Source organism: Quercus robur, chromosome 3, assembly GCF_932294415.1.
Source record: "Quercus robur chromosome 3, dhQueRobu3.1, whole genome shotgun sequence".
Lineage (NCBI taxonomy): Eukaryota > Viridiplantae > Streptophyta > Magnoliopsida > Fagales > Fagaceae > Quercus > Quercus robur.
The window spans coordinates 19,949,075-19,969,578 of NC_065536.1; the positions used below are offsets into that span (position 1 = coordinate 19,949,075).

A 20,504-nucleotide genomic window follows, 5' to 3' on the forward strand; every position below is an offset into this window, starting at 1 on the left:
CGGTACTGGTTGTTGGCGGATCGCAAGCTATACCAAAGATCTTTTGGGGGGCCGTATCTTTTATGTTTGCACCCTGAGAAGGTTAATGAACTCTTGGTTAAGCTACATGATGGGGTGTGAAGCAGTCATGTAGAGGGATACTTATTGGCACACCAAGCGATGACTCAGGGGTTTTGGTGGCCGTAGATGCAGAAGGATGCCACCAAGTACGTGCGGAAGTGTGAACAATGCCGAAAGCATACCCCTTTGATCCACCAACCAGCAGGTTATCTGAACCCGGTCAATAGCCCTTAGCCTTTTGCACAGTGGGGGCTGGATATTCTCGACCCATTTCCCTAGGCCACAAGTAATCGAAGGTTTGTTTTGGTAGCTATCGATTACTTCACCAAATAGGCAGAGGCAGAGGCATTAGCTAATATTTGGGATGTAGACGTCAAAAAGTTTGTATGGAGAAACATAGTCATGAGATTTGGGGTGCCAAACTCTCTCATATTTGATAATGGGTTGCAATTCTATAGTAGAGCCTTTCGTGAGTTTTGCAGTGATCTCGGCATCAAGAACAAGTACTCCATCCTGGAATATCCTCAAAGCAATGGCCAAGTTGAAGCCACAAACAAGGCAATTGTGAACGGATTGAAGAAAAGGTTAGATGGTACAAAGGGTAGATGGGCCGAGGAGTTGCCCAACGTTTTGTGGGTGCACCGGACAACTCCCAAGAGGTCTACAGAAGAGACTCCATTCTCCCTAACGTACGGGGCAGAAGTTGTCATACTAACCGAGATAAACCTATGTAGTGCCCGAGTTGCGGGATTCGCCCCTGCCCAGAATGACGGATTGATGGTGAAGCATTTAGAGTTGCTAGAATAGTACCGGGAAGCGACGGCTATACGGCTAGCTAAGTATCAATAAAAGCTTGCCTGACAATACAACCGAGATGTGAAGACAAGAGAGTTTGGCGTTGGGGACCTAGTGTTGCAGAAAGCAGTAGGAAATATGCGAGACACTAACGCTGGGAAGTTAGCCCTGACCTGGGAAGGGCCCTATAGAGTTACTGCCATCGCAAGAACTGGAGCATACTACCTAGAGGATCTAGACGAGAGACTACTTCCCCGACCATGGAACATCCATAATCTAAAGAAGTTTTATCAATGAATTGATGGCACACGTATGTTAAATAATATAAGGGTGATGTTTATTCATATTGCTATGCTCAAACATGGTTTTATTATTGTTTATTACTGATAACTTGCTAGCCCCAGCTAACAAACATGAGCAAAATCTAGTCTTAAATTTTATCTAAGGACATAAACCTGTTCCTGGTTCAATTTTCATCATTGAGCATGTAGAAACCTTATGCTGAATTTTTCTAAGGACAGAAACCTGTTCCCAATCAATTTTCATCACCCAGCAGGTGGAAACCTTACGCTAAATTTTTCCAAGGACAGAAACCTGTTCCCGATCGATTTTCACCGTCGAGTAGGTGGAAACCTTATGCTAAATTTTTCTAAGGATAGAAACCTGTTCCCGGTTCAATTTTCATCACCGAGCAAGTGGAAACCTTATATTAAATTTTATCCAAGGACAGAAACCTATTCTTGGTCTATTTTCATCACCGAGCAAGTGGAAACATTATGCTGAATTTTTCCAAGGACGGAAACCTGTTCCCAGTTGATTTTGATCACCGAGCTGGTGGAAACTTTACACTGATTTTTTCTACGGACAGAATCATCGCCGAGCAGGTGGAAACCTTACAATGAATTTTTCCAAGGATAGAAACCTATTCACGGTTCAATTTTCATCACCGAGCAGGTGGAAATCTTATCTTAAATTTTATCCAAGGACAGAAACCTGTTCCCGGTCAATTTTCATCACCAAGCAGGTGGAAACCTTACGCTAAATTTTTCCAAGGACAAAAACCTATTCCCGATCGATTTTAATCATTGGGCAAGTGGAAACCTTACGCTAAATTTTTCTAAGGACAGAAACTTGTTCCTAGTTCGATTTTCATCACCGAGTAGGTAGAAGCCTTATCTTAAATTTTATCTAAGGACAGAAGCCTGCTTGCAGTTTAATTTTCATCACTGAACAGGTGGAAATCTAATCTCAAGTTTTGCCTAAGGACGGAGACCAGCCCTTGGTCCAATCTTAATCACCGAATGGGAAGAAAACCTTACATTGAGTCATTTCTACAAACAAGCCTCCTGGCTCTATTCCAATCACTGGGCATGTAAAGGTCAAGTCGAATTCCTCAAGGGGCTGAAACCTATCTCCCAGATTAAATCCAAATCATGAGGGAGGTATCTCCCATACACTAAATTTTCCTAGACAAGCCTACGTATGTTAAACTTAGTTCTTATCGCTAAGGAGCCAATTATTTTTTTGATATAGACGGTCTCCTCTAGACCGGTCCCCGTCACCGTACGTGCACAGATACGACTCGTCCTTTTTAAGGTAAATAAGAACGTAATCTCAATCACCGTTCATAGGCAAACCAAAACTAAAACTTCCCAGTCATTTGGAATAAATGCATAAAAGAGAAAGAAAATGAAAGAACACAAAGAATAATTTCGTAACAAACATTCACAAATATGTTTAAAGTAAACAAATAACGAATGAACCAATGTTTTGTCACCACAACTTTGTGACCATAGGGAAATAAAACTTGGAAAAATAGGAGTCAAATCATTGTTCTGTCACCACATCCTGGTGACTTTAGGCAAACCGAGCAAGTAAAAGTAAAAATTGAACGCAAACGGAAAATAGTAACGAGATAAAAACATAACTATCAAACAGAAGGATTGGTGGCTGGGAGGTGGGCTACATCATCAGCTTGCCGGTTTGGGATGTCCTTAGCTAGGTCGGTGGGAGGTTGTTAGTTTGGAGCATCTTCGGCAACGTTGAGGTTGCTGGTGACCTCGAGATCAACGATATCCACGTGGGTGTCAATCACTCGGACTAGCTCCCTCATACTGGGGGTATCTTCCTCCTCGGCAGCATCAACTTGGCTTTGGATGGGGGGAGGGGGAGCCGGGTATGGGATTTGCTCTGGATTCCTCAGTGGGGAATCTTCGAGCACCCTCATTGCTTGAAGGGCCGCCAGGCATCCCTCCTCGAACCCCTGAAACCTGGCTTAGTGGACAATAGGCTCCATGGAGTTCTCAGCATCCGCGAAACCCTCATTGTACCACTTGTTCTCACAGGGTTTAAGAGCTGCCTTTAATTCAACGATGTCATCAGCTTGGGCCAGATTTAGCTAGCTACCTCTGCCAATTTAAGCTCTATACCCCCCAGCTTCTCCTCTGCTTCAGCCAATTTCTTCTCCACCACCAACCGGGCTTTCTCCGAGGACTGGGCCTTCTTCTCGATAGCCTCAGTAGCTTTGCCCTTTTCCTTTGTTGTGGTAGCAGCAACGTCCTTCAATGCTTTCTCCAGCTTAGCATCCTCGACAAGCTCCTTTAGTTTCTCGTTGAGGATATGGGCTAGTTACATGGCCTGATATTACAAAAGCAGTCAGTATGAAGGTAAAAGGGATAAACACGCATTGAAATAAATGTGGAAGTGAGAAAATTACAACTATGGTGTGCCACTGTAGCCGCCTTGCAAAAGATCCCTCATCCCCGTTCGAGAAAAACCTGACGTCCTCAGGTAGTAAGAGGCCGTGCACCAAGCTTTGGGCCTCCCTTCCCCTTGGCCCTGTGCCCAAGTCCTTATATTGGCGGTCACTGGAAGAGGCTTGTTACCGAACCTAAAGGTGGGCTGCCAACTGACCTCGGGCCGGAAGGAGGACGTCATGACAACGCCCACCTAGGCAATTAGCCGGGAGTCACCCACCGGCTCCCAGATCATGATCCTACCTGATGGCTAGGGAGGGGTTTTAGAAGGGGCATCGCTAGGGATGCGGGGCGGTAGATCGTCAATGCGCTACTTCTTCTTGGCACGGCTAGTAAAGGAGGGAGGAGAAATACGGCCCTTGCCTTGAGGTTGAGCCATAGGACCTATGCTGGGCAAAAACTTGTCAACGGTCATCTTCCGCCTGGTCACCATCGCTGTGTCTTGATCAGCCTCGGCTACTTCTGGCTCGGTTACTTGGGCGGGGGCTTCAGGCTCTTAAATAGGCACGTGGGCTCTACGGTTTTGAGATACATGTTTAGCCAACTCATCTCACAATGATGCAAGGTCCTCCACTGTAATATACCTCGGCCCGAGGTCTCGGACTTCACCGACTATCAAAGATGGTGGAAGGAAATTTGCATGCTGAACGTCAATGTAAGACAACAATGGGTTATCCACCAACAAAGCTAGACCGAACGGCTGCTAGGTAGTGCAGATAGGATTGTAGCCGAGGATAAGATGTGATGCCCGGAGCTACCCATTGATATGCATGAATATCTCAAATCGGAGTATGAAATTCAGGTCCCTCACGTGCACTATTCTGAGGTCTGGCCTAAACCTCTCGCTTTCTGCACCAAAACGATACAAAAGCTGCTTAGTAGCTACTTAAGCAAAATAATCATAAGTAAAATGCAATTAACAAGAAAAGGTAGCTCGATATCGACCCATATCACGCAGCGAGAACGGGCAAGGAAGCTCATCGGCAAGCCAGTTGTCGCTCACCTAGACAAATTCCCCAGTAGAGTTTCTATTTGAATCGGGTAGGCATGATATAAGCCGTACTTGCATGTCCCTAGTCTTTAAGTAATAATCCGATCTAATATTCCCGCAGAGACTATACATAAAGTTGATATCATGGTGATTCAATTGCAACCCATATATTTGGTTTAATCTACTAACACAACTCACAACTCGGTAAAAATTCAGAGGGAGTTGGTAAAGGCATAGGCCATAAAATATAAGGGTACCTCTAATGAGAGGGTCTACGGGAAACCTAACCCCGCCCTCTAATATGGCCATCAAAGGAAAAAATGCTACACTAGAACCAGAACGCCTTTGAAGAGTGATATCGCCTGCATAACAGTAGGCAATATCAACATCTTCAGGAACGCCATAGGCCTCCCTAAAAGTAGCCAAAGGACCTCCAAGAGAAAGGAGGTGAGAATAGCCCATTCTCAACCTCTATGAGTGGAGGAAAACTAAAATGAGAAGGAAGAGTAAAGAAGACTTATTGGGGACTCTACGAAGTGATGATCTGGGCTGGAGGTTTTATGCACGAGAAAACTACACTCTTGAAGTGTGCTCGGCAGAGAGGAAATTGAAGAAGAGAGGATGCAAAAAGTGGTATGGGAAATCAGGAGGAGCTATTTATAAGGATAAAGGCATTTAATGGAAGAGGAGGCAGGAAAACCCCTCTGATCCCTATTGGTAACTCCCACACGCGTGGGCATGGTTCACGAACCGTTAGGCCATAATTACTGATGAATGTGACAGCCTGGTGCAGTACTTCTTTTAAAGCAGCATTGATGGCCATTTTGCTTGTTTGACAAATGACGATCGGGCTTCCCGGGAGACCCCAATGTTTGGATAGTCCTTGATTCACTCTCGGTAGCTAGTCACTAATCAAGGAAGGGCTATTGTACGGGGAATGGCCCCGAGGTTATTGGGCCTTGGACTCTGGCCTTGTAGCATTATACGAGACAAGGCCCCAAGCCCATTGGACCTTGGGCCCTGACCTCGAGATACAATACCTGGCTCTCTCCCCGTTGGACTTATCACCTTGATCCAGACATCCATTGAGACCCAATGTGAGCCCAGTAAACATAAAGGGACCATTTTGCCTTAAGCGTCAAAAGCGAACCACTCCCAATCAATCTCAACTTGGTTGGGTGTGTGGTTACTTGGCAGAATGATGTCTCGGCTTCCCAGTATTGCCTTTAGTAATGTTGCTACCGAACAGGCTTTTGGAGGTGGGAATCAGTTCCAATGCCACTACCGCCTCACCCACCTAAATGCCCACCTAAAGATGATGGAATTGGACCCCCATTCACACTACCAATGGGGAGAAATCATAGTACCTCCACTAATCTTAGCCTATATATAGGAGAAGAGAATGAGGGAAAGGGGGTTGGCAATTCTAGAGAGAATAGAGAGGGAAGAGAGCAACCATTCTAAGAAAGACAACGATTTTGTGAAGTAAAGAGAAAAGTTTGGGAAAACAAGAGGGTCCTTGGGCTTCTGAGCATAGGATCACCCTTAGTAGGAAACCCAAAACCCACATTAGAATTAGATTGTGAGCCCCTAAGTAGAGGTTGAGGCAGAGAGCCATATTTTGGGTACACACAGTTATCATATCACTCAGGTTAAGTTGAGGTAATTTCAGAAGCTTATGGACTTTGGGTATGCTGGTGGTGGTGTGAAGAAGATGGAAATGAAGCAAAATGAATGGGTGAAACATACGCCACCATGGCACTGGCCCTGTACGTTGGGGACCCTCTAGTGTAGATGTTTCTGGGAAGTACACCTTAGGATACGAGATTGACTGCATGATGAATGGGGTCCGGCGGCAAGCCATTAAATGTGCTTGTGTGATAGGACCATGCCGACGGATGTTAAGTTGAAGTAATTTCAAAAGAGTACTTTCTGAAATACTTCAAGCTGAATTTAAGTTGGAGTAATTCCAAAAAGTGTGTTTTGAGGTACCAACAACAGTGACCTTTGGGTCCTACATTGGTGGGGACTTGGAATGAAGCTTTGGCGACCATTTACCAACACTAAAGGCTGATTTCTAATGAGCTGGTACCTTGGAGGTCATTGTAAGTGTTGGATGAAAGACAATTTGTAGGATACCCCAACACTTTTTACTACCTTCACCTAATGCAACTTGTTGGGAAAGCATAGAAAAATGAAAGATGGAGCTAACTTGTGATCCTAGTTTTAGAAACCAGCCAAGTTGTTGTTTGTTCCGAACTGCTACTTCAGTTGGAAGACCAAGCAATTGGAGAGAGACTACGGGAGCCCTGAGCTTAGGAACAGGTGTCTCTGCTAGACTTAAATTTCTTGGCCAACCAAGTCCGAGGAAGCATGGAACGACGATACCAGCCTTGTTATGAGTAATTTTATGGACAAACGTGGTCATTAAGGGGAGAAACAAAATTTGTTTGGATCTCAAAACTACAATGATGTTGTGAAGAGGGTTTCTACTGAACCATGAGAGGGTTGATTTCAAACTGATTATGAAGCAATATTGGTTGCGAGGTGTTAAGAATGATGAGGCTATAGTAAGAAATGGCTGTGAGAAGGAGGACTTGAAAATTTGAAAGAAGCAAATCTTCATTTCATGATTCAGTGTGTTTTTTCTTGATGAGTTCTTGATGAATTTGACCCTTCTATTTATAGCGGAGAGATAAAGAATGGTTAATGGGTAGTTGAGAATAGCGGTTGAGAATTTTTGGTGAGAATGGTGGATGAGAACGGTAGGCGCCGAACGGGAATGGTAGGGTGAATTGGTAACCCAATGTAATTTCAAGTTCAAGACACATTTGAGAAAGTTCATTTGTACTTTGAAAAGGGAAGCTTTGATGAAGTCTGGAGAATAACCCTGAGGGAATCTAAACCAAATGGACGAATCTCAAATTTTGATCTTGGGAGCTTAAGTTTTGGACACTGCTAGTACTTCGGAGAAGTGGGTCAAATAGGTGGTTTCCAAGTCCAAAAAAGAAAAGTGGATTCTTCAAAATCAGAATCTATGTGAGAATCTGAATAGGACGAGCTTTGCTCGGACATCTTGATTCTTGGTCAAAGTTCACATTAAAGCCAACAGCTGTAGAATCACACTATTTGAGCAATTTCGGATTCTTGAATGAAGAAATAGACCCCAAAATCGGAATCTATACGAAAAATTGGGAAAGGCAAGTCCTAAAAAATTTTGACTTTTAGTCAGGGTTTGTGCAAAAGTCAACTTTCTAGAAATTGGACAGTTTGCACAATTTCCAAGTCTCGAACAAAGAAACGGATTTCCAAATTTGAATGTACACAAAAAACTGAGTAGGACAAGCCCCTTTTGAAAATTTTGACTTTTTGGTCAATGTCAAAGGTCCACTTGGTTAAAGCATTTTTTTTTTTTTTTTTTTTTTTTTTTTTTTTTGCAGGTGGTTCAGATCTAGGTCAGATTTCCAGGTTGGTCCGGGTCAAACCGGTTCGGCTTGGACAAACGGGTTAGACCATAGTGGGTGGTGACGTCATCCATGATGTCATAGCGCGCGTGTTAGCATGTGGCGCGTGTACACGTGTGAAAGAATCTTCGATGCGTGCAAGTGCATGGGAAGGAGCAGCGCGTGTTGTTGAAGCCAACCATTGCCGGATATTTTGGCGACATGTGTTGACGCGTGCTTTAGTTTTTAGGCCTGAAATTTTCAAGTTTTGTATTTCTAAGGCCGTACAAGACCCCTGTAGTGTCAGTTTTGTAAATGAACAGATTTACACAAGTTTGAAGGACTAGGCCGTGAGTCGTTGATAGATCGTGGCTTCACGTGGGGGCGTGTGTAGTCGTTTTTGGTCTTGAAATTTTTAGGTTTTGTAGATCGTGGGCCAATGGATCTAGTGGTGGCACTGGTTTTGTAAAATTTTTCTTAGATTTATGTAGATTTGAATGAGAAACCTACGGGTCATTGGGAATTTATGGCCACACATGGTAGCGCGTGGCTGGGCATCTAGGCCTGGAATTTTCAGGTTTGGTGGATCGAAGGCCGTAGAAGATTCCTGTGGTGTCGATTTTATGGATTTATGGTCTTCGGCGGCTCTGACAGTTTTTGACATTGGTTAATCAGCAAGTGTCTCTGCTTTCAAGGTCGGTAGCACAGTCACTTTGAACAATACGCGGGCTATAACTTCATCCCAAGTCTAGTTCAGTAGTTTTTTAGGTGACATGTGTACTTTTGCAGGCCTATAAGCCCTTTTTTTGAGGTTTAGTGCAATATTTTCTTCTTGAAAACATGATCCATTTATGGGCACTTACCCCTTCTTTTTCAAGGTTGGTACAGTATCCTTTGAAAATACAGTACTTTAACTTTTTACACCTGTTTTTCCTTTTGTCTGTTATCTCAGAAGTTTTCTATATAAAGCCACTCGGGGCATGCACTACATTGTACAAGCAGTCTCCAGTGGGTAGTATGATAAAATTATGTTTATTTTTTTTATTTTTTTTTATCTCTTTTTTTTCTTTTTTTATCTCTTTTTTTTCACATGCTTGGTTTGTACTTTTATTTTATTTTATTTTTTTATGATAGGCTAGAGATTAAAATTGAAGCTCTCTCTCTTTATCGATTTTTTTTTTTTTTTTTCATTTAGACGCGCCATTAGATTTTCTTTTGACAAGTTCTTTGTTGTTGCTTGTTTTTTTTATGCAGCATGCTTTCCTTGTTCTTTGGGTTTTAGTGTTAAGCTTTATATCAACATTCTTAGCCTGACGTCCATCTTTATTTGGCAACTTTACATTCCATTGAACACAACGTTCTTACAGTGATGTTTGTCTTCATATTATCAAATTATTGTCCTACAATAACAATCTCTTAGCGATATCCATCCTTGACATTCTCATAGTGGCAGTCATCTAGGCAACAATGACAATGTTATCACCGGTATTCTTGATACAATGATGCTATTACTAGTACTTGACTTTAAAGTTGTACTGGCCTTTGTCTTGGCAATTAAGCTGTGTCAACACTTGTCTTTTCAACGCAACCATCTCAAGAGTCTTTGCAATGTAGCCACATCAAGAGTCTTTACCATAAAGTCGTGCCAGCATTTATCCTTGTACTGAAGCCATGCCAACATTCATCTTTGCCATGAAGCAATATTTGCATTCGCATCTACTATGAAGTCGTACCATCATTTGCACTGAAGTCGTGCCAATATTCATCTTTGCTATGAAACCATGACAACACTCCACATTAGCACTGAAGTCATGCCAATACTTGTCTTTGCCATGAAGCAATATTTGCACTTGCATCTACTATGAAGTCGCACCATCAGTATAAATTTTCTGAGGCAACATAGCTCAAACATCGAGGGTGCATAGCATTGTAGCCAAATATCAAGATTTCAAAGATGCCAACAAGATATTGAAGATGCAAGGAATCCTTATCAAGACTGAAGAAGATGCAAGGAAATGCCAACAAAACCTTAAAGATGCGGGAAAAAAATGACGTCAATGCTTTGAAGAGGCCAGAGTATGCTGCTAAGACTTTGAAGATGTCAGAACATGCCACCAAGAATTCGACATCGCACGAACATGCCCATAGAAACAAGGTGATGCAACAGCGACTTCAGATACATGATCTATTATCATTCTGGAGGAAGTTGATGTTGTCCAAATTTCAAAGACATGATGTGAAACGACACCACTCAGAAGGGAGATGATGCGGTTCAAATTTTGGAGCTATGAAGTGGCATAATCTAGAAGAGAGACGATGTAGCTTAGACTTGCAAGGTACAAGAAGATGCCCCCAAGAGATAAGTGATGCTAAGCATACTTCAGAAACATGGGAGAATGTCCATAGAAGATGGGCAATGCTATGCAGACTTCATTTAGTCTTCATCTTCAACTACAACGATCTTTGATTATCCTATTGAGCAGTTGACTGTCTTTAAGTAATGCCTTGCCAACCAAAAGGACCTTAAAAGCATATTGATGACTATTGGAAAACTCTTCAAGCTAGACTGACAATTCTTCTTCTTTTTCATGTGACTGAACTTAGTGAAAAGTACTTAGCTGCCTACGTATCTCGGAGAGGGATAAAGTCATTACGTAGTTCAACAGATTTTTTTTTTTTTTATGATTTTTTTTTTTTTGTTTTTTTTGTTTTTGTTTTTTGTTTTTTTTTTTTTTTTTTTTTTTTTTTTTTTATTTTGCAAAAAGGAGGGCTCACGTGTATAATCCTCACCCCACGTCCCACGGCATTTCATAGGTACCAATTGTGCAATAGTGGGTATCACCACTAATCGAACCCGAGACCTGGGCCTCAAGGGTGACATGGGCATCCAACCACTACGCTACACTCGCAATTGGTGACATAGAGTGGGATTAATTTCTCTTTATTGGTACGCTTTCGAAGGTAATGGGAAGACATCATGTACTCTTGCAGCACTATAGTGGGCAGTTTAAACTCTTACCAAGGAGCAATCCTTGATTTTCAAGCATAGAAGCGCTTAAGGAACTTCCCATTGATAGGGCCGATCCTTACACCATCATTATTAATCAACCTGTAAGCTTCATTGGTGTAGACTTCTTGCATAACATAAGGTCCATCCCATTTTGAAGTGAACTTATTGCTTGTATGATGAGTTGTGATGATAGATCTTTGAACGGTGAGGACTAAGTCACCAACTTGGAGTGATTGTGGTTTAACTCTTTTATTGAATGCGCTGGAAATACGAGCTTGATAGGACTCAAGGGATTTTTGGGCCTCGAGCCTTTTCTCATCAAACGCCTCTAATTCTTGTAATCTGAGCTTGGCATTTTCTTCTCCAGTTAATCCTTCTTGAATGGCCATCCCTAATGATGGGATTAGGCATTCTAAAGGAAGGACGGTTTCCACTCCATAGACAAGAGAATATGGCATCGCTTGAGTAGGCGTTCGAAATGTTGTTCGATATGCCCATAATGCTTCTCCGATTCTTTCATGCCAGTCTTGCTTTGTCTTGGATACCACCTTCTTCAATAAATTGCCAAGTGTTTTGTTAAATGCTTCAGCTAGTCCATTTTCTAGGGCATTGTACATGGAGAAGTTGTATTGTTTAAATTCAAACTTCTCACATAGCTCTATCATCAACCTATTGTAGAGTGGTTTGTCATTATCAATTATGATATACCGAGGGACACCATACCGATAAATCAAGTGAGTTCGAATGAAATTGACCACCGTTTCTTTCTTCATTTCCCAAGGGGCACAACTTCCGCCCACTTCGAGAAGTAATCAGTTCCGGCCAAGATGTACAAATGGCTATCGGATGACTTTGGTAATGGCCCTATTAGGTCAAGCCCCCATGCATTAAAAGGCCAAGAAGCTACAATTGGGTGTAGAGGTTCTGACGGCTGGTGGATGAAGTTTGTGTGATACTGACAAGCTTCACATTTCTTAGCGCACTCCATGGAATCTTTTACCATTGTAGACCAATAGTAACCCATTCATTTGATCTTGTAGTGTAACTTAGGACCCGACTAATGTGCGCAGCATATTCTAGAGTGAGCCTCTTCTAAGGCTTGTTTAGCCTCCTCCTCTCCTAAGCAACAAAGAAACAATCCATCAAATGAACGACGGAAGAGAGTGTCCTTATAGTAAATGAATCGAGCAACCCTCCGCCGAACTTCGATCTTGTGGCGTTTATCATCCGGTAGTCTTCCATGTTGAAGGTATTTAATGATCACTTGTTGTCAATCTTCTTTTTCAACAAGTCATACAAAAATGATGTTGGCTTCTTCAACCACAAGAGGTACCACCCACCTTTGGGAAATAGCGACTTTAGTTGTCTCTTCTTGGGATAATGCTAAGGCGGTAGCCAAATTAGCTAAAGCATCGGCCTATCTATTCTCCTTCCTTGGTATATGCTCTAACGTGATGGCCTCAAAATTTTCTGGCAACTTCTTCGCGTATTTGCAATAGGGGATGTGGTCTTCTTTCTTGACATCATATTGCTCCAAGATTTGGTTGGTAACTAATTTGGAGTCCCTATAGATCTCAAGTTGCGATATGCCCATCTCAATAGCCATTTGTAAACCAATAATCAATGCTTGATATTCGGCTACATTGTTAGAGCAAAGTTCGCTTAATGAGAACGAGTATAGAAGTATTTGCCGTTATAAAGAAAAAAACACTACACCTGCCCCTGCTCCTTCCCAACGTGCAGCCCTATCGAAAAACATCATCCATGGTGGCATTACTTTAATGTAAAACACATCTTCATCCGGGAAATTATTGGAGAACTCCCAATCAGATGGAACTGGGTGATCAACTGAAAAGTCTGCCAATACTTGTCCTTTGACAGCTTTTTGTGGAACATGTGCAAGGTCATATTGTTGTAGCAAGACTGCCCATCGAGCTATACGACCCGAAACCACTGGCCTGGAGAGGACATATTTAATCGGGTCCGCCTTTGCTATCAAATGAACTGTATATGCTTGCATGTAGTGCTCCAGTTTGTCCATGGCAAAGAAAAGAGCGAGACACATCTTTTCAAGAGGATAATAATTTAATTCAGCCCCATTGAAAGTTCGACTTAGATAATAAAGGGCTCTTTCTTTCCCCTTTTCATTTTCTTGCGCCATAAAAGCACCTAGAGACTTTTCTTGTGCCGCAATGTACAGCACTAGAGGCTTTCCTAGGATAGGAGCACCTAAAACTGGAGGATTAAGCAAGTATCTTTTAATGCGCGCAAAAGCATTGCTACAATCCTCATCCCATTCAAAGTGCACATCCTTCTTCATCAATCTATTTAAAGGTTGACATCGACCAGCCAAGTTTGAGATAAATCGCCGTATGTAGGCTAACTTTCCTTGCAAGCCTCTAAGTTCTCACCGATTCTTGGGCTCTGGCATTTTCTGGATAGCTTCAATTTTTGACTAGTCAATTTCAATACCGCGGTGCATCACAATGAAACCAAGAAATTTCCCAAATGTTACGCCAAAAAAGCATTTGTGGGGGTTCATTTTAAGTTGATACTTTCTTAGGCAGTTGAACACGGATTGTAGATCTACTAGATGGGTCTTCCCTCCTTTTTGTTTTAACCACCAAAACATCAACATAACACTCCATGTATTTATGAAGTATATTATCAAAGCTCTTTTGCTTGGCCTATTGATAAGTAGCACCAGCGTTCTTTAGTCCAAAAGGCATCACTTTGTAACAGTAAATGCCCTTAGGGGTACGAAAAGCTGTAAGCTCTTCATCCTTGGGATTCATTCAAATTTGGTTGTAGCCTGAAGAACCATCCATGAAAGATAAAGTTTCATGACCAGTAGTGGCATCAACCATGACCTCAGTGATGGGTAATGGAAAATCATTCTTGGGACATGCATTGTTCAAATCACGGAAGTCAACGCACACTTGGATTTGTCCATTATTCTTTTTGATAGGGACAACGTTAGCGATCCATTCTAGGTACTATACTTCATGAATGAAGCCCGCCTCAATTAGCTTATTGACCTTGGTTTCTATTTGAGGGATAAGCTCTAGCCGAAAGCATCTTTGGGCTTGTTTAACTGGGTGCATGCCCTTCTTTACTGCCAAATGGTGTAGAGCAATACTTGGATTGAGCCCAGGCATTTCCTTGTAAGTCCAAGCAAACACATCTTTGTATTCTACTAGGAGCTTGAGGTACCCTTCTTCTTCTTCAGGGGTGAGAAGTGCACTGATGAAAGTTGCCCAGGGTTCTTTAGCAGTTCTTAAATTGATCTCTTTAAGTTCATCAACTGTAGCTTGTCCTCCATCTTCCAAGGCTGGAGGAGCTTCATCGACCTCTTCATTGGTTGCTTCAGCATTTGATAGTGTATCCTCTTCTATTGTAATATGAAACGAGGATGATACCTCTTCAATTTGCTCATTGTGGACGAGTGACTAACTTGTGTGTACAATCGTTCATCTTTTGACTTTGAGCGATCCTTCAATGCTGATATCTAAGGTAAAGTTACGTTTCATGTGTGAAGGAATGCTACTGCGGATCTCATTATTAGCTTTCTTCTCCCCTTGAACCTCAAAATTTATTGAATTTTGAGAATGACTATTAATAGGCCTTTTTGTTGCCCCCAATCAATCAAAGACTGATTTACAAGCAAAAGTGTCCTGATTTTGTATTAAGCAAGTTGTATTTAACTTGTCGAACACTGTGATTTGTGACCACGAGGTCTCGATGCGATCAAACACCGAGACGCATGATGAAGAGTGATCTTTTCTTTGATTCGAACTTTCGCCAACCTCCGCTGTTATGTATTGGGAACTTGAAGCATTGTTTCTTTTCTTGATCCATATCTGAGCTGGATATTCAGGAGTATAACCTAATCCGGTCTTTGGGATAGGAATTTCATGCCCTTCAAGCTGCATTTTCCTTTGTGTTTTGCTAAGGCCATGCATCTTTTCTCCAGTAGCTTCTGGAATTAGTTTCCCTGAGTCCCCTTGTTTTGAGAAATCGTAGCTTGCTCTAGCTAACAGCCTATATGCCTTTAGGTTGAACCAATCTTTTGTCTACTCACTTGGTAGAATACCATGCTCTGTCAGACTTTACGAAGACCTCACGAATCCATTAAGCGACTTCGAGGGCAAAGGATTTGTGGATGAAGTTAAAGGCATAACATGATTTTCTTTCAATATGGCTATATCCTCCATCATAAGCTTTGCAGGAGGTCTTCCCATGTCTTCTGTAGATTGAAGGCATTTCGCTAATGGTGATTGTCCATTCTTGCGGCGTTATAATGGTACATACCGAAGGAATGGAGGGGTATTGGAAGGCGTTGAAATTTCTGCTCTCACTGAATTACTAGTAGATTCACTAGAATGATCGTTCCCATATTTTGGACCTTTCTTTAAGGAAGGAATATCCTTTCTAGTGATGAATTTAACATGCTTCTTTTCACCCTGCTTGCTTTCCTTGGACGGGATCTCAACTGGGAGAATTTCACTAGGAATGTCATCTTCTACATAAAATTTTGCGTCAGCAAAGTGAGCTTCAGTCATAGCAAAAGGCTTCAAATCAGCATTGACTTTCTTTATTCCACTTTGAAGGTACTTGAAACATTGATGCAAAGTTGACAGCACTATTCCATTACCATGGATCCATGGGCGTCCTAACAACATGTTGTAGGTTGTCTTGGCATCAATGACATGGAACAAAACGTTGCTTGTCAATTCTCCAATGATTAATTCCAAGTGTATCATGTCGATTGTGCGTTATCCTCCTTGGTTAAAACCTTGAATGACCAAACGACTGTGCGATAATTCCTCCATAGTAAAACCAAGTCATCTCATTGTCATTTTTGGTAGTATATTAATAGCTGAACCTCTGTCAATGAGAATACAATCGATCTTTTGCTCATGAACATAACCAGAGACATAAAGCGGACAATTGTGGGGCTTAGAGCCTAACAACAAATCCTCGTCAATGAAAGTTAAGTCCGGAAAGCATGCATAACATCCTTGTGTTTGTTGAAGCGTGTCAGTATGAGGGGTGTACATCTCTGGCTTTTCAAGAGCTTGGGTGAGCACTTCTTTTGGTGAGGTGGAGGATTGCGAGGGTTCAACTTCATCAACCTGAGATTGGAGTTCCTTTAAAGATGCCAAAGTCTCATTTGGACCACCATGATCAATGTCCTCTTTTTTGTCATGAATTTCATAATGAGAGACTATGTGAACAACCTCTACCGAGTCATTTTGAAAGAATTTTCTGGGGAAGAATTCTTCCAATGTGATAAGCTTTCGAGGTTTTTGGGTTTGTGCTGAATCGTCATACATTTTTGTTCCTAGTCTCCCTTGCCTCTTATCGCTCCTTCCTCTTGATCGAGGCTGAATATGGCTTTGTGCTTTTCTGGACTCTTGGGCGATCAAATGAAGAGGGAATGTTTGTCTTTTTTTCCATCTCCTGCAAGTAACCATCGTCCAGCCATCTTCCTCATCCATTGTTGATCTTTTATGATCATTTGAATTATAATCAAATGCTTTTTGTGAGAGCTAAACTTGAATAGGTTCCTGAGAGCCAAACTGGATGAGTGTGGTATTTGCCCCCTGCTTAGTAGTTGGAGACATGCAACTAGGTAACTCATAAGCAAATGTTGCAAGGTTTGACTAAGCAACATCATTAAAATCCAAGTCGATTTTCCTTTCCTTGGCTAGCTTCATGATGAGTTCTTTAAGAACAAAACATTTTTGGATTGGATGGCTTATGATGCGATGATACTTACAATAGTTTAGGTCATCAACTTTTCTCATCTTTTTCGGTTGTTTGCATTTTGGCTATTCAATTAATTTCAACTTGAGCAATTGTTCTAGCATTTTGGGCATATCGGCATCTAGGAAAGGATACACCTTTTGTTCCCATTCCTTAAGTGATGAGCGACACGTCTTGCGCTATTGGCCCCCCTCAGGCCTCTTCTCATTAGCCTTCATATTTCTTGTTGAAATTTTGACTGGTGTAGGGTTGACATTCATTGAGTCTTTGATATTACTTTTCGCATTCTTGTCATTTTTCCTTATTTCCTGTCTTTCTTTCCTTTCCTCAAGTACAGGAGGTTTTGTATTCCTATGGCTAGAGATACTCAATTCCATGTTATGCGCACGAGTTGCTAACTTTTCAAATGTTTGGGGCTTTATCCCTTGAAGGATGTAAAGAAGTCCCCAATGCATGCCTTGGATGCACATCTCTACAACAGATATTTCAGAAAGTCTATCCTTGCAATCTAGACTCAAAGAATGCCACCGATTGATATAATCAACGACGGGCGCATCCTTCTACTGTTTAGTATTGGTAAGCTCCATCATGCTTACCGTGCATCGTGTGCTATAGAATCAGTTGAGAAAATCCCTTTCAAGTTGTTCCCAACTATCGATTGACTCGGGTTCTAAGTCTGTATACCAATCAAAGGCATTCCCATTTAGTGAACGGACAAATTGCTTTACAAAGAGGCCTCCTTGAGTCCCTGCATTCTCACAAGTTTCTACAAAGTGAGCAACGTGTTGCTTAGAGTTTCCTTTTGCCATCAAATTGCAAGAACTTGGGGGGTTGATACCCATTTAGCATTCTTATGTTATCGATGCACTTTGTATAGGATTTTGAATATATGAGAGAACTTGTAGAAGAACCTTCATATTGTGCTTGAATGGTATTTGTTATCATGTCTTGCAGTTGTTGGATAGATATCAAGGCCATTGAGGTGGAATGTCCGTGTTGAGAAGTGACTTCACCTCCTTTTCCTTTATCAACCCTAGCGTTTTCTCCTTTCAAGGTAAAGCCAGGTGGGTGCTCAGGGCCAAGACTTGATTCACCTGAATCTTGTACCTCCAGCTTGTTCATTAAGGTTGCAATTTTGACGTCCTTTTCTTCAAGTACTTTTGTGAGAAGGATGACCTTTTGTTCCATTTCAGCCATCTTTTCTTCCATGGTAGAGGTGTTAGTCATCATCACTGGCATGACCTCTAGATATGCTGGAGAAAATGATGAAACAAGATGAGTCAAAGGTACTTCATTCCTTAAGTTTCTCATCACAGGTGAAGAGTTGATAGAAAAGGTCTTTGTTGGGGATGATTCGTTACTGATCTCCAAATCTTTCGAGACAAATGAATCCTTAGCGGTAGCTTTACTATTTGCAAGAAAGTCCAGAGAGATGGTAGTATGAAGCTTACCTTCTTTGGTTGTCTGGGGTTGAAGTCGATCAAATCGACTGCGAGTGATTGGGCCAACATAATCATCAGCACTGGCAGCATCAACCATTAATTTTCGGACATTCTTGCCAATGGCCATTGAAGTTGGTAGCAAAATGATGTCAAATTTCTTTTCTTTTGAAGGAAAAAGAGATGAGAGGCAGAGAGGTTCCGCCGGGCATGCCAGAATTTGTAGATGACTAAATTTCTAGTTTGAAATAAATCAAACAAGTAAAATAGTTTCACAAATGCAAATTTGTATTGATGATTGTGCGGTACAATTCTCTAAATTTACAAAAGAGTGATCCTCTGATTCGATCTCCTTGCAAGACTTATTGATTGGAATTGTGGTAATGTGATTTTGATTTGAACACAAAATATCCTTCAATTTGGTTGAGGGATGGATCAAAGATTGTTGAAACGGAATTACAATAAATCTCTAGCTATGAGCTTGTTAGAAATCCTTTGTTCATCACGTTCTTCGTGTTCTTCGTGTGTTCTTCGTCTTTGAAGGTTTGTGGTGGAAGTTCTTCAGGGCTTTAGATGCTTGAATCCATAGAGCTTCACTGATTTGTGATTTATTGATGTTTCTGGAGGCTTTTAAGCTTGATTCTAGCAAACTTTAGGATCTAGGCAGATAGTTTGGATGATTCTGCTTCGAATGTTCTTTGATTTTGGGGTTGAAATTCTTGAAGGCTTTGAGGCTTGATTCCTGCAGAGCTTTTGTACTTCTGAGTGCTTCTAAATCTTCTCTAATGCTGCTTATGCTCTAGATGGCTTGATGTCCATTCTAAATGCCTTAGGAAGGCTTCTATTTATAGGAATTTAGGGGTGGGTGAGCGACACGTGGCGGAGTCTGACTGGTGACACATGTCACAGCTTGATCGGTCCACTTGTGTCATCGCTTACACATGCTGGGTTGCATATGTCATTGCTTACACGTACTGGACCGTTTATGTCATCGCTTACATATGCTGATGTGTGATTGGTTTTTGCATGACACTTGGCAAATTTCTGTTGGTTTCTGAGTAGTCATAGCAAAACCTAGCAACAATACATGGAGCTTTATAATTGGTCGTATTTTGTGGACTTGGTAGTATGATGTGTCAGCTTGTGATAGGTTGGGAATTTTCCCTCTCTACAACGTGTTGAAGAATTGGTTGTGTAATTAAATTTATCTATAAGCTATATATGGTCAATGGCCTTTTGCTTACGCACTCACTCTCTATACAAAGTAAAAGTGAATGATATTTTTTCAGGTGGATATAAAGTGGCTACCAAGGAACCATTATCATGGGGTTTATGTTATAATAAGGATATGAATTCCAATTCATACAATTATTGTGATGAGCACTACAAAAATACTTATTCATGTGCTCCTGGAATTGCATACTATGGTCGAGGTGCTCTGCCTATCTATTGGTATCTATCTTTTCTATAAAACTAACAATAATTGTACATTCTTTTATTTATGTGTTTGGATTATTTTCTCATCTTATATTGCTCAATTTTATCCTATGTCGAAACTTCGACAGAAATTTTATGTTTAGATGTTAACAAAACATCAAAATGAGTTCCTTTTCTAGCATAATGTAAATATGAGTACATAAGTTATGCATTATCCAAACGAAATCTAAGTAATTGATTCTTAAATATATAAAAAAGTGCAACCCACTTTTTCTACTACCCTAAGACTTGTATGTCTTTTGTTTCCTACTAGAGAAGATTTTTTTGTTGATCAATTCATTGTTGCATACCACAATCCAATCAACTTTCTTTACGGTTGCTTTCAATAGGAACTATAATTATGGAGAAGCCGGTAAAGATCTGAAGGTGGATTTGTTGAACCATCCATAATATATTGAACAAAAAGCTACCCTAGCCTTCCAAGTTGCAATTTGGAGATGGATGACACCAATTATGGAGCATCAACCTTCAGCACACGATGTCTTTATTGGCCTCTGGAAACCCACAAAGAATGACTCTTTGGCCAAGCGTGTTTCTAGTTTTGTTGCTACCATGAATGTGCTTTACGGAGATCTTGTTTTCGGTTAAGGTGATAATGAGTCCATGAACAACATTATATCCCATTACCTATATTACCTTGATCTTATGGGTGTTGGCCGAGAAGAAGCAGGGCCTCATGAAATGGTCAGTTGTGCTGAACAAATTGCTTTCAATCCATCCTCTTCGTTGTCTCCTTGAGCTTTC

General features: G+C 41.3%; 1 protein-coding gene across 1 annotated transcript in view; it reads left to right on the top strand.

Annotated features, from left to right (window-relative positions):
- Positions 1 to 20,504, top strand: part of LOC126717439 (chitinase-like protein 2) — a 60,699-nt gene extending 40,195 nt beyond the window's left edge. The window contains exon 4 of the mRNA XM_050419184.1: positions 20,350 to 20,504. Coding sequence (XP_050275141.1) covers positions 20,350 to 20,498 — 149 coding nt within the window. The 3' untranslated portion in view covers positions 20,499 to 20,504. The remainder of the gene's footprint in view (positions 1 to 20,349) is intronic.